We start from the raw sequence: 17,299 nt of genomic DNA, 5'->3' as shown, positions 1-17,299 counted from the left end.
TGCTTAGGAGCCTAAAAAGCAAAGATTTCTCCCTTCAAAACTCAAGTCAGTGGCAACCAGCTGAAGCTGGTTTACATCTAAAAATGCAAACTCAAACTGGAAATCAGTTGCCACAGAATAAGGGTTGGCAGGACCATCCAAGGAACTGGTATTTTCCGGGGTTTTTTTTTCCCTCCTCTTGCTCGCTTTTACTCTATTCATAAATTGATTTGAAGTTACTCTAAATCGTCTTCTTCCAAGCAGCAGGCCTTTTATCCACTTTTTAGAAACCCTGCTGATAACATTCAAAGACTAATGCCCACTAATAAAATATACACGTAGAATATTTTAGATTTATTATTTCTACATATATCTCATATGTATAATTGATTATTTCTACAATATCTCATATTTAAGAAAAAATTATAGGGGATTTTCCACAAATTTTCTTTGAAATTAGCTCCCTTTGAGTACTGCAAGTTATTTCATTCAGCTCAGTGAAGATGCAAACTGGACAAAACAACAATTCTTCCCTAAAGAACTCTTTTTAAAATGTGTTTCATACTAAAATAACTTTTTCCCCCCAGATGATAGCTAAAAGGTCTGGTACATAGAAGAAAAGCTAGGACTACAACTAATATACAAGTGATCTTGCCTACCACTGAGCCTGGTTTGAGTGTCTTTTAGTGCAGTAATCAGAAGGCAGCATGAAATTAGGCTTTTCATCTACCACCATTGTGCAATCTCTATCACAAAAACATGCTGTAGCCTAAAAGTGTCAATCAAGCAAGTGCTTTAGAGGAAAAGGCTGGATTATTTTCTTCAGTTCCTAGCCTATGATATGATCAATTCACAAGTGCAAGACAAATGGAGGTGGAAGAAGTGCTCTCTTTCAGGTTAGCTCTTTAAGGTATGCACATTGTTTTAAGAACTAAACAGTTCAGTGTGCAAATTGTACAACAACTTCCATAGACACAAAGTTGCTTGGTGTAAAAGAAAATTAAAGTACCAAAAATATACTAAAACCAAATTCTCAGCTATGTCAAAATCTAATTAAAAAAAAAGAACTTACAGCATGCCACAAAGAATTGCAATATTATATGATGTGACTTTGCAAACATAAACAATATCAGAGTAATGTCAGGAAATATTTAAGGCCTTACACAGATATGTGTCTTCTGAAGCTAATAGAAAAAATAATTTGTTTTATGTCAAGAAGCTTAGGCACAAAATTTTTTCCATGTGGTCTCTCTTGCTCATGAACAGAATGACAACTGCACATTTCTTCTTCTGTTTGTATTTGGTGCTTCTGCTGACACTGTAGCAATGTAAGGAAAGCAAATATTTCACATCTTCCACAGGAAAAAAAAAAGTTCCTGCTAAGTTATTTTAACTACAGAAACTCGATTCCATCTAGTTCACCCAGCCTTTCACACCCCAAACGCATCTCCAGTGTGTATGACAAATATGACATATATACATATCACTTCCAGACACATAAATATTTATCTGCTGAAGGAAAGGGTCCTTGAGGCACAGATCATCATCCCAAAAATAACAGAATTGTAGAAAAAATTAAAAACAACACAGCAGTTTTACTATCATAAGAACTAAATTGAAAATAACTATAAACATATCTACTGGTAAGAGCACTGATATAATTTTAATGGAAAAATATACAATTTCACCCATCAAAGAAAAGAGTGTAAATTTAATGGACTATGAAAACAGTGTCAATTAAATATCTTTAGAATGGTAGAGTCCTTGCTTCAGTCAGGCAATTAGTTTAAGAAAATTGCAAAACGGGATTTAATCCTGCAATCAGCAACGTATGTTTTCTCCTTCCTAGGAGAAAATTTCCATGTTTTCTACTACCAGCCTGCTTTGGACTTCAAACATAAAGCAAGCCAAATTAATTGGATTGATAAAAATAATTTTTTGAGAGAGGGAAAAGAAGGATCTCCAGTTATGATAAAAGGTCTTAATATTTTCTCCAATAATCCAGAATTGCCCTGCTGATATATTCTCTGTTAATTTAATTATATTCCAATTTTCTGTTTGTTAATTCAGAAGGACTTTTCTCAAACACACCATGAGGTTCTGTTAATTTACCTGAGAAATGTCAATTTTTCATTTGTTTTCCTGCCACATGCCCCAGGTAAGTATGCAAGTTATAATTCAATGAACCAGGTTGTTGAAAATAAATTGAATAAATTTATTATATAGGTTGAAACTTTACTAGAAGTCACTCAAAAAACTTAAACGGACACCCTCTCACTGTTACCAAAGTATTAAGTGACAATCCTGATTACATCAGAAAGATAACTGTAAGGTTTTAAGCGAGTTACAAAATATGTGTGTACATGAACATGTGTAAATACTCACACACACACACTCTCCTACAGATTCTATCTCCTGACTACAGATTTTTTAAATTCGGGAGGGTTTTGTTCAATGTTGTTTTTTTTTTCCATGTAAGACATATCAGATCAAAGCAAGGAAAGGGCCCTTGGAGAAAACAAGGATACAGTAAAATTATAATAATTCCTACAAAGTCATTTTACAATAAAACAACATTAAAACTAAATAGGTGTGGAATAAATGGCCAAATCAAACCATTTTTATTTGAAATCACTACAATATGAGCAGACATGACAGGCCTAGAAACAGGAGTTATCAGAGTTAGGTAAGCTAGGAAATTGACTTAAAATTGGCTTTCTGTAAGAATTTGACAACAAACTGTAGACCTTGAGCAACGTAGACACAATGACCAGGCTAGAGTATGTAAAAGAGTTACAGGTCATAAAACTACACCTGTAATACAGCTGCTTTCCAGCTATGGAAAAAAACCCACTAAATTGCACTTTAATAAAAAGGCAGAAATTAAAAGGCTCAAATTACATGGAGTTTCAGTTTGGATGAAAACAGAAATCTGGATATTTCACCACTTTGACAAAGGAATCAAAGCTCAGTATTATGGAGATATTCTGATATGCTGTCATCCTTCATGGGCTATCTAATTTATTAATTTGGCCATGGAATACATTAAGCCAAAGGCTTTGCAAAGAAGCTCGCAGTGTGAAGGCTGCACAAGGTTCTCTGAACCCTTTAAATACTCAGTAGAGCAGTGACTCGAGATCTGTTAAAAAACAGGCACAACTGCCCAGGCCATAGGGTGAGATTGATATTCCCATTTAGCAAATTTGAGAAAGGTAAGGAAAAGATTTTGCCACCAAAAAGGCCAGACAGAGAACAACTCCAGGGTGGTGTCCTTCCAGACAGGGAAGGACACTGCTCCCTGACATGGAGGCAAACTGTTAAGTTGCTGTATCATCTCTTAGTAAAATAATAGACTGAGTCCAAAATGTCACATCAGAGTGGCTGCATCCTACGTGGCAGAGAGCCCACTATATTCACAGAAAGGGAAGGACAATAGCTTCTGTTAATAAATACACCAAATTAGATACACATCAAAATAAGACTTCCTAACTGTGGAAGAATTTTTTTCCTGTAAGATGAAGAAAAGAATCCTGGAAAGAACGGGGTTTTTTTTCACTGAATTTTAATAACCAGTTTTAAAATCGAAATACAAAAATAAAACTTTAAAATTCAGGTGTTTTCCTAAGATAACTAGCAATAAATAAGAGGAAATTATGTTTCAGATTTATAAAGGGCAATTCCATGGAGGAAAAAATTGTATTAAGTCAGGGAAAAATATATGACCTATTAAAATAATTTATTGCACTTGCACAATAGAAGAAATTGCACATAAAATGTCTTCATCTGCAGTTATACAAGAGATCAATTCCCTTATTGTGTTCTAAGATCAGCGTCATTTTTTCTAATCAATGCAATATACTTCTTAAAAATACTTAACTGGAAATAGATCAATAGATATAAATATTCATTTATTCTAATTCTTTCTAGTATGACCTAGATACTCGAATACATCAGCAGAATAAAGATAGTACATAGTTCCATGCTTCCCTAGTCTGTAAAACAGTCATTTACTTGCATTTTATTTTGTGTTTTAGTGACCTCTGGTGGTTATATTCAAAGGAAACTGTTGTTGCCTATTTGGTTGAAGAAAAAGAACTTAAAAATCCCAAAACATTAATTTTTCAAACACAAATAAATTAAAGGCTTTTGGCATGCATTATGTGAAAATTTACTTTGGCCTGTAGAATGAGGTTGAGGCTTCTTTCTTTCCTAAAGTGTTTTCTGCCTCTTTAGGGATTAATGCTACTACTATTTATAAAACCATTTTAACAACAACAACAAAAATGTAATGGTACAGATTCAACCTCAAGGATAGAGGAACTATCCTTAAATAAATGTCTAAGTGGGTAGAAGGCAGTAGGGGGTATAAATAAAGAGTTATCTTTTTAATATGCAAGGGCCAGCAGTGCCAACCTGCACGAGTCTCTACCAGGTCCTGTGCTGCTTTGAAAGTACAAAAGAAATCACAAGTAAGTGATGACTGTATAATGAGGTAACAAAAAAACTGCAAAGGGGCCATGACTGTGGGATAACAACTGGAAAGAAAGCTTGATATAAACAGCATGGTACACATATGGAGCAAAAATAATTCCAGAATCGCATATTCACAAGCTCTCAATTGCCTTTTCACACCTGGGAACAAATTTAGGAGCTAAAGGAGATAATTTCTATTTAACAGGTCAAAAAATCAAGCAGTTATCAAATCAAATTAGAAGGTACTAGGAATGGAAGAGGAAAGAAAACACAAAAAGCCATACCAAGAGACAGATCTCCTATATCTTCAGACTGTAAGACCTGGATCACAGAGTGTCATTTTAGATTGTGTTGTTCAGCTCAAGACACTTGATTCTAACATTTCCCAAATCACAACAGCCACCAATAAACTTTACCTGGAGCATCAGGTGGCTCATATGAGAGGATAAATTACAGCATTGTACTTAATTCTGTATATGATGGTGATAGAAAGGTTTGCTTTGTGGTGGGGTTTTTTTAAGGATCATACCATATAAAATAGCTGACAGTTAACAGGAATGTTCAACCAACCCACAGATTCCTCTGAAGGGAGCAGAGGAGAATACATCTCTAGATGAGAAATTCCTAAATTACTCCTTCCTATTTTTCCTAGAAATGAACTATTGAATTTTGTGTACTGCCTACAGTTATTTGATTTTACATTATATATGCAAAAATAAATTTGAACACATGAAAATATTAGAATTTAATGGGGTTTTGTCCTCATTCTAATTTTGTGGAAACAATAAAACGTTTTTTTGTTCAGAGATATTACTTTGAGAGAAAAAAATTTGGAATGAATGTCATTAAATAAAGCACAGTAGATGCATTTTTAACTCAGACCTGTAAATTTTTTAAAAATTTATTATTTTCTCAATGAATGTATATAAAAACTAATTTTAATTAACATAAGAATGGAGCCAGAAAGTTAAAATGAAAGCTAATTTTCCATTCTAGTCCTTCAGTTTAAATGTCACTGGTCTTGGACTTGGTTCCTGATGTATATGTATACATCTAAAAATGCTAAATCCCATTTGTGAATACTTGTACGTTCAAATAAAAAAGCACTGGAAACATTTTGAACAAAATAATATTACAGGTCAATGTATAACTGTGAGAGCAATTCTCAGGCCACAGAGAGGAGCAGGCACAACTTTCCCAGGCATTGTCCTGGGGAAGGCTATGAGAAGATCAGAAAAAAAAATGATAAAAGAATGATTCTTATCTTCACTTGCTGCACCTGCTGTTGTGAACATGTGTAATGTGTTATGGAGATTTACCAAAGGGTGGTTTCTTAATTGGCCAATGGTGACGGTGTTTAGATGGAAGGACCAACTGGGTCCACCTGTATCACGACTGTCTGTAAGGGCGATGGGTTTCTTAATGAGTATAGAATAATAAAGTGATTGGTCACCCTTCTGAGAATCATGGAGTCAATGCTAATTACTACCCAGATGGGGGCCTGTGGGGACATATAACTACTTCAATCTATTGCTTTTAAGTACAAAAGCTGACTCAGATATGTGTTTCTGATGGAAACTGGGAAGCTATGGAAATATGTTTAGCTATTGCTATGTTTACTTATTGCTAAACATATTACTGCTAACCACCTGAATAAACACCTGAAGCTAAAAGCCATATGGACATCTCAAAATTACTTTTGAGTATTTTAACTTTAAAATGTTAAATATCACAAGAAATCTGCTACATAAAAGAGCATACTTAAATTGTGACCTGGAATTCAATTGCTGTGAAACTGTCACTATTGAAAGACTTTTACCAAACTTCAGTGACTGTAATATAGGGATTTTTGCCCCACTTTGGAACTTCACAAAACAAACAGCAAACACTAGCTAACAATAATAATATTTTGAGTTCAGCTTTCACTACAGAATGGCAACATTAATGGCAACACAGCAAGATAATCACAATCATTTGTAATATTCATCAAGAAGAATATTAATGAATTAAACCAGCGAAAACTTCCTTAGCGGCATTTCCAAAAGAGTCAGGTATTAACCACTAATTGTATTTTTCTACACCAAATCTGCACAGCATGCAGGCATATTTACAGCTTGTGTTTAGCAGTTTGGGTCTTACATTCAAACACCCACTAAACTGAAGTTGTGGCTTCCCCTCATGAAGAAATGATGTCACAGTCACACTTGAAACAGACATTAAATAGCACATTCTGTCAAGATTTTGCAATCTGTGTGCATGTGTCACATGCAAGAAAAGGACAGTAAGACATTTAATCTCACCAGTCTCCTGTTTAAGTCAACTACTGACCATGTAATATCAAACAAGAAATAAAAATGCTTTTCTTCTCCAAACAAAATTACTTCCCCTTAATTACACACATTCTTCAAGAACTGTGAGAAACCTCAAATTAGTCCCATCTCAATAAATTCTTTTTAGAAAAAAAATCTCTAAGAATCAGTTGTACTATTTTATACTAATTACAATAATTACATTTCAGGATAACCAAATGTGTCAACAGTTTCTTCTTCCACATGCACAAAAGTATGACTGTGACTACTTGATTTTATGAAAAGGAGAGAAAAATGCTAGTTTTATCACTGGGTAGTGAAGTTTTATCACAGGTTAGTAAAGATTAGAACCACAACTGCATAGAATAAGCTTGTAAATTTATACATTTAATTAATTGATTATATTACACTTTACACATATGAGTTAAAAATAAAGCAGGGGTCAACACAAAAAACACTGTGAAAGCTTCTGATGTGAATAGTAAAAGCATTAAAAAGCTCCCTGCTGGGAAAAAAAAAGGAAAGTTACCTCAGAAACAGGTACATTTTCTTCAAGTTCAGATGTGTGTAACGCCAGTAAACCAATCACTCGAGCAATGTTTGCACGTCTGTGTATCAAATAAATATTTTGTAGGTTCAGGAAATATATTTATAAAATACTACAAAAACAATCATATCTTGTTTAAAATCTACACAGGTTGCTAAGGGCAGAAAATTTTGACATCCTATTTACAGCTCAGATTTTCTTCTTATTTCTGTTTTCTTTGTATCAACAAGTTATTTCAGTGTTTCAGCCCATTTTAGCAGTAAATACATGCATAAAGACATTTCTTTCCCTGGTTCTGAAATGTGAAGGTTCTTTAGTTTGTTAGGATTACTAATAGTCATGCTCATGTTCAGTATTTATATAATACAGAAAACCTCTATATTAGAGGTAGATAATTAGACTTCTCAGGATGGCTGACAAAACAGAAATTAAACCTCTATCAGCAAATCAGTTTTCAATGTTTCATGAACATGGAAAAAATTGGAATAATAAAATCAATGTTTATGAAATAAACAGCAGAGGGCACTATCACATTGAACTATTCCTGACAGGTATGGGGGGGAAAAATAGTTACTATTATAATTCTTTTACTCTGTTGTGGTATGGAGTTATTCTATCCAGTGATTTTAAGTAACTGTATTTGATACACTAAGTTCTATGTTATCTACATAAAATTTTAGAGATTTTCTATAATCTTTGGTGCTGTAGAATTAATATACTAATTAAATGCTGAAAAGGTTCCATTTTATATCATCATACACCCAGTCAGATACCACAGCAGTCTGACAGGCTAAAAAACTCCTCAAATAACCTTTTAACAAATATCTTTAGTAAAATTCAGTGACAAGTCTGTATTTGAACATATTAATTTAAAATAGTTGTTACTTACATATCCCAGTTGGCAGCTGTACGCAACTGCTGTATCAACATAGGAAACTATAGTTTAAAGAAGACAAATAAACATCTGTGAATTTCAATGATCTGAGAGTTCCAAATGATAAACAAGAAATCAAAATATCAGTAAAAATGTATTTGGATAACATTTGCTAAGAGAATTATCACAAACAAATACTGCAGATATGGTGCAAACACTGATTAAAGAAATAAAAATAAAAAAGCCTGAATGGAAAAATATGAATATTTTTCTATATTTTTGCCTTAAACTAAACTATTAAACATATACCTGAATGTCAGATTTTTTTTTTTTAAATTCTGAATAATACTGTTTGGAGGAAAAAAGGTCTGATTCTTTCACTTACAAGCACAGAGATCATCATATAGTTATTTTAAAATAAATTATTTATTGTTATTATTTATTTTATTTTTATAATTATTTATTTTTAAACAAATTATTAATTATAAAACAAATATTAAATGATTTTGTGAGTCTGTACCAAAGTAGTTGGCAAATACCAGAATAATGAATGTTAACATATATAATCAGACATTTAAGAACCAAACTGCATAATTACTAACTAATTTCTAAAATGTTCTGTTAATTGACTATTCAGTTACTGGACAATTGCTCCCCTTGCTCCAAATGCTCCAGTGATAACAGAATACACCTTCCATGCTATAGCATAAGACCTACCACTGCTTCCAACCTAAATGCTCTTCATCCAGATTTCTGGTAGTGCAATTTTGCCTTTAGTATCTTATAACCAACAATAACACGTCTCAGTTTTTAACTTAGGTACCTTATTACAAATATAAGAGAGCAAAGTAGTTTACTTCCTATTAAAAAAAATGAAAAGTGCTCATCTTAGGGTAGCTTCTGTAATATCTTTATATAAGGATAAGGGGGAAATAAGTATGTTTCTCTTCTGCACATGCAAGACTGGAAGAAATATGTTAAATCACTATGGAGCATATTAGTAAAATTGTTTGTCTGGTAGAAAATGGTTTTTTAAACGTGAAACCCCAAAACAGATCCTTCAGAGAGCATGGTCACTCTATGATGGCCAGTTTACTTAAAATTTTACTGCCAGTTCTTTAGAAAGCTTTCTTGCTATTCTTTACAGACATATGACAAAATAAATTAATTTAATAATTCATACATGAACTCTTTACAGTATCCTCTGCCACTTAATGATTTACAAAGACTAACTTGTCATTATAAATTTTTTTACACTCTTTATAAAGGTTACTTTTTACTCCAACATTTTCTGTAATACAACAAAACTATATGTAAAAGTATGTGAAATCTAAGACAAAGAATTAGTTTTTCTCAGCTCTTTTGAAAAACCTAACATGTAATTTTTTGGGTTTTTTTAGGTTTTTTTTTACTTTAATCAACATCATATTTTTGTCAGTACACCACTGATTTTTTTTTCAAATATAACTAAAAGCAGCTAATTTTTGATACAACGGCAAATATGTAAACCATGTTGATTACTTCAAAGCTTTATTACTTACAAGCTGAGAGCTAATTAGCCTGTTTGCAATCTCCTTGTGGACAACCAAAGTGCACAGATAGTACAGTAAATTCAGTTTAGAACGTGCTGCTCCTGTATTCTTCTCGATGGATTCAAGCAGGGAACACACTCTTTTCACAAAGTTATTCCAGTCCACATCTTTCATAGAGGACAACTTCTCAACTAACCATGAGAGGAAAACAAATAGTTAAAGACAGTGGATGTTTAATAGGGCTTTAGCACACTGCTAAGTAAAATCACCATGAATAAGTAAGTTCCAAAGTTTGAATCTAATTATGATATTAGGACTTAAAATACTAAATGTTAGAATTCATGTCTGAAGATAGCAGAAATCAAAAAGGAAGCAAGAAGAGAAATAAAGGATGAAAATTCAGCAACTAAAGCCTCAAAACAGTTTTGAAAGAGTAAACCTGCTAAGTCCTTCATTTAAGGAAACATTTATTGGCATTATATTTAGGAAAGGTAGCAGTTGTCCTTCATCATTACTAATTCTTAATAAGTAAGTGCAGTCTCCTGTAAGTAAATTTGAGGCAAAACCTAGCGAAAATCAGTGAAATCTGCTCACAATAAATAAACTGAAAACACATATAATCACTCCTTCAGGTAGGTATCCACCAAGCTAAGCCTTAGCAAATGAGGACATGGATGACTTCTGAAAGAGCACAAAGAAACCAAGTCACATGAACAATGAAGATATACCCTATGGTTCAATTAATTGACCACTGCACAAGAATTGAGATTTTTTTCAGACTTCCTTATCAGTCTCAACAGTTAATTTCAATCTAGCAGTCACACATTCCCTCTGTTTTGGTAGTTATTTATTAATAACTTATCTGATATGCTCCAGTTTAGACTGTTTAAAAGCATGTTTTCCAACTTTTAGCACAATTTACACCTCAGTAACACCTTCTAATGCAGGTAAATATACATTAGCAGAGGTGAAAACAGGTTTGGTTTTCAGGTATTAATTTAAATTTTTTCATATTGTCTTTAATCCTTACTGACAAGCAGTCAAATTCAGTATCTTCAAAAACAATCAGAAAGTTGTCCAGAAGAAAGCTACAATTCTGAAAGCATTACAACCATAAAAAATGACGAGTTAAACATCAGAACATCGTGTGATAAGTACTTAAAGGTAATATGAAACATAATATTCCCCTTACACAGTGGAATCTGATCATTTTTCAATAACCAAATTAAAAGTATTTTTGGTTACAGTCTTGACTGGGAGATTGAGGGATGTTGTGTTCCTTTCCAAATATAAATTTTTTTCTACAAATTAACTCTTCAAAATACATACGCTATAGAAAGAAAAGATTAACTCTTATGCCTAGGAAGAGGTGCTATGTGAATTCTAGAAGGACTACATATCTGACTGATGTAACTCTTCAAGCACAGTTCAGTATTTTTCTTAAAAAGATTAGAGCAAATATTCCAAGAGAACAGTTGTTACAGTCATGACAATGAGCTGATTTTAGTTTTCAGAAATATTTCTAGACATTGAAAATTAACAACAGAAAGACAAACCCCAAACAACTTCACATTATCCTTTTGGACATAAGTGCCACAATATTTCATGATTAAAGGTGGGACTGGCAAGGCTGCCTAGAATTGTGGTTGATAAACACTGCACATTTTAAGACCTTGTTGTCACTTGCTCGCCTGCATTTGTCAAACTGTAATATATTTGGTTGAATATTTCAGTTTAAATCTCTCAGTTGAAGAAAAATACGCTGGTTTTCCTACATTAAACACTGATGACTGCCTCATGGCAAAAGTTTTGAGCATGGGCTTGTAACTCAAGAAAGCAGAAGAGAAAGGAATACCATTTAAGAGTTTGTACTTGCAAAGACTACTCAAAATTGGTCTAGCTAAAAACATTGTATACACAACAATACTTTCAGAATAATTAAGAGTTCTGAAACTGTGACCATGTATAATTTACATGGGCAGGCTACAGGTCTTGCAATACAGCAGCACATGCAGAGCTTGTTAGAACCTTCAGCAGATCCATACCTGAATATGCTGGTATATGTAAAGTTTTCGGGTCAAATCTAACTGGTACTTGCTTCATTATCTGGAAAAAAACCCAAACATATTACAGCTAGTTTTAATCCATTCCTAGAAAATCTCTAAGTAGTTGAACGTGAGAATACAAACATGCAAAATTTGTACAGGATGGGTGTACATGCTACTGCTCATTACTGAGGAATTTTCCATTGTTTTCTGGTATGTATTTTCTTCCAAGCAAATATCTGAGATTTAACTCTATGTTTTTTTATATAATTATATTGCTAGTATTTCCATTTAAGTGATTTTTAAATGGGATTACAAAATTATGGGATTTTTTCAGTTTACATTTTTATCTTACTTGTACGCAAGAAAAATAATTGCATTTGGGTTTCAAACGCTACCAAAAGGAACTATGCAGGTGACAGCTCATAAAATGTTTTAGCAATTCATTTCCGTACAGTAAATACATGTATACACTAAACCACTTGTGAATATAAAAAGTCCTTTATCAACAGCTAATCATTAATAAGGTATAGGGATTTTTTTGCCTGCAAAACCATAATTTTCTTGTAGATCATTAAATTGGATGACTGCTCAGTAACTGAACATTTGAGTGTGATTTTCATAAATAAAGAACTTTTAAAAAGGCAACTGTGTAATGGAATTCAACCTTTGACAGAAGAAGTCTAAGCTTAAGTAGAGAGCTATTTTCTTAAAAAGGTCTTCAATTCCACAGATCTGCAGAACACAGGGAAATTTTACAATTTAAGCTGACATTTCAGCTTTTGAAATTCTGCCAGCATCTAGCAAATCCCTTTCCAGGAGATTAAATTGCAAGCTCTTCAGATTTACCAGGTGTCAGTATCATCTTTAAGTCTGAAAAGCAGACTACAGAGTCATCACCAAGCAGGCATATCCTTGGAACTCAGTGGGCTATTTTGCATTAATTCTGAGTCTGGCATTGCATGCTAAGGAGATTAGTCTACATGTGCACATCAGTATGTGCACCTACCCCTAATCTCATCTCTTATACCAGTAGTAAGAAGAGAAGCAGTGGACCGGGGCTTTGTGTCAAAGTCCTGAGACAGACTGAGAAATTAACAGTGGTAGCATTCAAACATATAGCTACCTTTAAAAGTCTCTATTAGAAACAATGTCTCTCACCCCAAATATATTAAAAGAATATTATTTGCTAGTTACTTATGTAAGATTTTTAGTTTTTTGAAAGTGTTAAGAAATCCATTAAAACAAACCAAAAGAACTGTTAATACTAAAGCAATACAGCAACTAAAATGTGTAAGACATTCCTATGAGTTTAGATGCTCACTTCCAAAGAAAAATCTTGCATTCCCCACAACAGCAATTTACTGAGTCAAGTTGTTAAGACTGCTTCATTTTTTCTGGCACAGAAACAAAAGGAGAAAGCAACTCTTGCCTATCATTCTTTCTATTAATACATCTACCTATAAATACACATTACATTGTCATTGCAGTGCAGAGCACTGATTCTTTTTTTATTTGCTCTTTACAGTCAAACCTAAGTGTGGATTAGGTTTGACTGTAAAAAGGAGACTTGTTACAAACTGTTAGCACATTAGAATCCATACAACAGAAATAGGATGGACATTTCTTACAACCTCAGGTGTTCTTTAAGAGGGAAAATAAATTTATGTTGAATAGAAACATTATCACGCTAAAGAGTAACAAATGTTATTCTGTAATTGTCTAACTCCTAATCTAGAAGGATTCATAGATGGCTTTGTTTTAGAGTATAACAAACCAAAGTTATGTGTTCATTTAAGTAACAGATATCAAAGAGGGTTATCAGAAAACAAATATACCAAAGCACTGAACACAGCATTTAGCAGCTCCTATTTCTTGCAAGATATTATTTAATACTATTATTCAGCCCAAAATAACTCATTCTTCCAAATAAGCAACACAATAGGATTATAAAGACTGCCAAAAAATTGCATGAGATCTTGCCAGATAACTGGGTGGAACTGCTTTAAAATGAGAACTATAAAATACAGGAAAGGAGTTTCACCCTGATTAAAAATTTATCTGCAAAAAAGTCTCAACCACAAATTCCTGAATTGGATATTTTATTCTGATATACCTTTGCATTGTCAATGATTGGTGTCACGACAAGATCAGATTCAGTGTAAATGAGCTCTTTCAATTTTGACTCCATATCCTGCTGACTTGAGCACACATTTTCAGCCTAGAAAAAGAATAAAGTTTTTTAAAAAAACTGTTTTGTACCAAAAAAGAGTTAATCATGTTTATTCGCAAAATATTTAATTTCAACATTATACCAAGCCATCTGGCCATGGAAACATATTCTAACTTGCTTTTTATTTACATAATATCAAATAGGACCAACTACAAATTATGGTAAGAGAAACATATTGGAAGAAAAAGCATTAGGTCAAAATGTAGATTGAGAAGAAAGAAGACAACTTGTCTTTTATGCACTAGGGTAAAAAAAAAAAAAGGACACTAAGAATCTTTCTTAAATCCTACGTCTGAAATTCTGGAAGCATTTTTTTCAAACAACTTGCACACTTAATTATGGAAGGATGCAAAAGAAAGTTAACTTTGCCACAGACTTCAGGTTAATATTCTAACTGTAGAGATACCATCATACCTCAGTGTAAACTTTTTACTCACTTTTTTCAACCACGAATCTCCTTGTGAAGAATTTTTGACTGAGACAGTAGTAGCATCACATACTTCTACTGCAGAGTTAGTTCTAGGTGTGGGACGAGAACTTCACCAAAAGAAAGAAAAAAACTAATCAAAAACTAATAAAGACTACAGATTAAGCTTCAGTGCAAACTACTTTTTTGTTGCTCTTTTGAAACTTTCATGCCATATAGCAAATTTTCAAAGCTGACTAACACAAATTATACTATGTTCTGCCTGATCCTTTAATTAAACACCAATTTTCTGTCTTAAAATGTGTTCTGACAAGGTTAGGATTTCTTTGCTGGTTAGAAAAGGAAACATGGTATTTTGTTGTAATTATTAATGAATGTAATTTGATTATTTTCTCAGCCATAATGACTGTACAAACTGGAGCTAAACCATTATAGTCTTAACTCCTAATAAAAGAAACATACAAAGCAAATTACCTTGACAAAAATTTGCCATTTATTTTATGTTGTTCTCTTCTGACAGCCAAATTTTGGCTAAGTAATGAGAATTAAAAACTTCCTAATTTTTCCATATCATTGTGAACTGGGTTTACCTTTTGCTTTTCCTTTTTAAAATTTTGTCTGCTAATTAGAAAATTAAGAAAGGAAAGACCAGAATACTGCAAATATGCAATTGTCATAATGCTGCTAGTGAAATATGGGGTTTATAGTACACAATAATTTAAATTAAAACATTTAAAATCAACTTTAGAATTATCGTGATTGGCAAGCCAGGAAACTAGTTAAACCCACAACTTCAAAGGAACATGTTTTCTTGATTAGCAGAAAGTAATAGACACATTTAGTTGTAAATCAGATTTCTTTATTAGAAAAAACAACTGAACTAAAAATACAAATACCAAACAAAATTAAAGACCCTCAGAAAATCAGTCAAATGGTTAACATAACTGTTCTCATTTTCCATCTATTCTCAACAGAAATTTAAATTTAAAGGGCACAATGAAGGAATGCTAAAATATTACCTACATAAAAAACATATGAAATATTGGTAAACACATGAAATTTATGGTAAAAAATGTATCAGGATGTGCTTGGAATTTTAGTTCAGAAACAAAAACAATCCCATGATTTCTAGCGAGGAGGCTGGAAAAATGATTCTAAGTTGACACATGCTTCCAAACATATAGATTTGTTAAATATATTTTTTTTCAAATCAATTCAACTAATTTGCTTTCATATATGTTTAAGATACAGATAATAGTACCTATTTTTTCAGTTCACAGATGGTTTTTCAGTTTAAAACTGAAAAGAGATTGCTGAATCAAACTACTTAAAATGAATGAGATCTATTCCATTTGCACAAATAGAAAAAGCCATTGCTGTTAAAAGCTGATTAACCACTCCAGGAGCTAATTAAATTCTGATACCAAGAGCCAGGTAAGCAAGTTTCTTTCACTTCAATGTTTTAATACTTTACTAGAAATTACACCAGAAGTTCAGCTTTCAGAAGTTGTATCATTGAAGAAAAGAATTTCAGAACAAATATTTTTTAATTTGTTTGCATTACATTTCAAATTTTATATTTAATGTACTTATAAATAAATTAAATTGCTAAAAATATTATTTGGATTACATTTTAATACCATTGTAGCCTGTCTTCTGAGCAGCTTGCTAAATTAAATGCTACTTGAAATTACTAATGATATATGTTTAGCTGTGATGATAAAAGTTGTGAGATGATAATTAATACTTTATTAAAACCAACTAAAATAACTTTTGTACACAGAATGATGTACAAAAGCCCTATTTCAGGTTATGCAAGAAGCTTAAAAGAGTATTTTCAAACTGGAATATTTCTGCTTGATGTTGACAAGAAAAGTATTTCACTAGACAATCTTCTTGGCTTGAAAGCTAGTACAAAGTTTCAGAATCAGGGCTTAACTGGAACAAACCACTGTTAAATCAATCACTATTTTTTTACTTAATACACATGTGGTACTCAATAGACTCTTACCAATACCTTGCAATGAAAAGCTGCAGGAAGAATTTATTAACAGATCATACATTGAATGCTTATTCTTATGTATTTTAAGCAATTGTACTCGGAGAGAGAGAGAAAGAGAGAGAGAGGGAGAGAGAGAGAGGGAGAGAGAGAGAGGGAGAGAGAGAGATCTAACCAAATTTTAGATCAGAGCTTTCTGTTTAGACAGAGAGTTAAGTAATAAAAGTTTACTTTCAAAAATTAGGGTAATAAAGTCATATCAACTTTAAGTACGCACACTGCTTTTCACAGCTCTTCAAATGTATTTTAGTATTTATTAACTGGTAATAGAAAATTTAAAAGGCAACACAGACACTGTGTTATAGCAATAATAATAAAATATTTGAAGGGACAAAAACCAACACCAAACATACAGGATTACAAGGAGGTTTTCATACCTGAGAAGAAATATGGATTCATTTGATTCACCATCAACTACACTTTTGGGCCGCAATTCCGTCTGAGTTTCTACCGTAAAGAGAACATGAACTTGCATTCAGAGGTGAAAATCAAATAAAACATAGGGAGTAAATATATTGGTAGGATTGATAAAATAGCTTAAAAAATAACAAAATGAGCAATATTACCTATTTTGAAAGAATTGCATGGTGGTTTAAGACCTGCCCTTGAGGATGACGGGTTATCTATATTTTCATGATCATCCACTGACTCTTTGGCACTACAAAAAACTGATGACTCTGTGTCTTCTCTGCTGTTCAATAAATGATATTAATTACAGATTTTTTTAAAAGAGGATTGATTATTAAAAAAAATTATTATATCCATTATCTGTTGCAGTTGTTCACATACAGTTTAGCTGTCATTTCCTAGAACTATATACT

The 17,299-nt window shown here is 32.6% G+C and overlaps 1 protein-coding gene across 23 annotated transcripts in view; it reads right to left on the bottom strand.

Moving 5' to 3' along the window:
- Positions 1-17,299, bottom strand: part of ULK4 (unc-51 like kinase 4) — a 212,714-nt gene that overhangs the window by 182,195 nt on the left and 13,220 nt on the right. For 22 of the 23 annotated variants that reach the window (XR_010360981.1, XR_010361004.1, XR_010361006.1 and 19 more), the window contains 8 exons: positions 17,045-17,169; positions 16,856-16,925; positions 14,430-14,529; positions 13,876-13,980; positions 11,760-11,820; positions 9,724-9,905; positions 8,198-8,244; positions 7,291-7,369 (listed from right to left, as the gene is read on the bottom strand). Coding sequence is in view for 18 of the 23 variants with exons in the window: in XM_064417051.1 (XP_064273121.1) it covers positions 7,291-7,369; positions 8,198-8,244; positions 9,724-9,905; positions 11,760-11,820; positions 13,876-13,980; positions 14,430-14,529; positions 16,856-16,925; positions 17,045-17,169 (769 nt within the window). In the remaining 5 variants the exon portion in view is untranslated. The remainder of the gene's footprint in view (positions 1-7,290; positions 7,370-8,197; positions 8,245-9,723; positions 9,906-11,759; positions 11,821-13,875; positions 13,981-14,429; positions 14,530-16,855; positions 16,926-17,044; positions 17,170-17,299) is intronic. The other variant, XM_064417086.1, reaches the window with a different exon arrangement.

This window comes from Passer domesticus, chromosome 1 (genome assembly GCF_036417665.1).
Source record: "Passer domesticus isolate bPasDom1 chromosome 1, bPasDom1.hap1, whole genome shotgun sequence".
Lineage (NCBI taxonomy): Eukaryota > Metazoa > Chordata > Aves > Passeriformes > Passeridae > Passer > Passer domesticus.
Note: the sequence above shows the minus strand (reverse complement) of the source record. Positions and strands in the feature narration are given on the sequence as shown.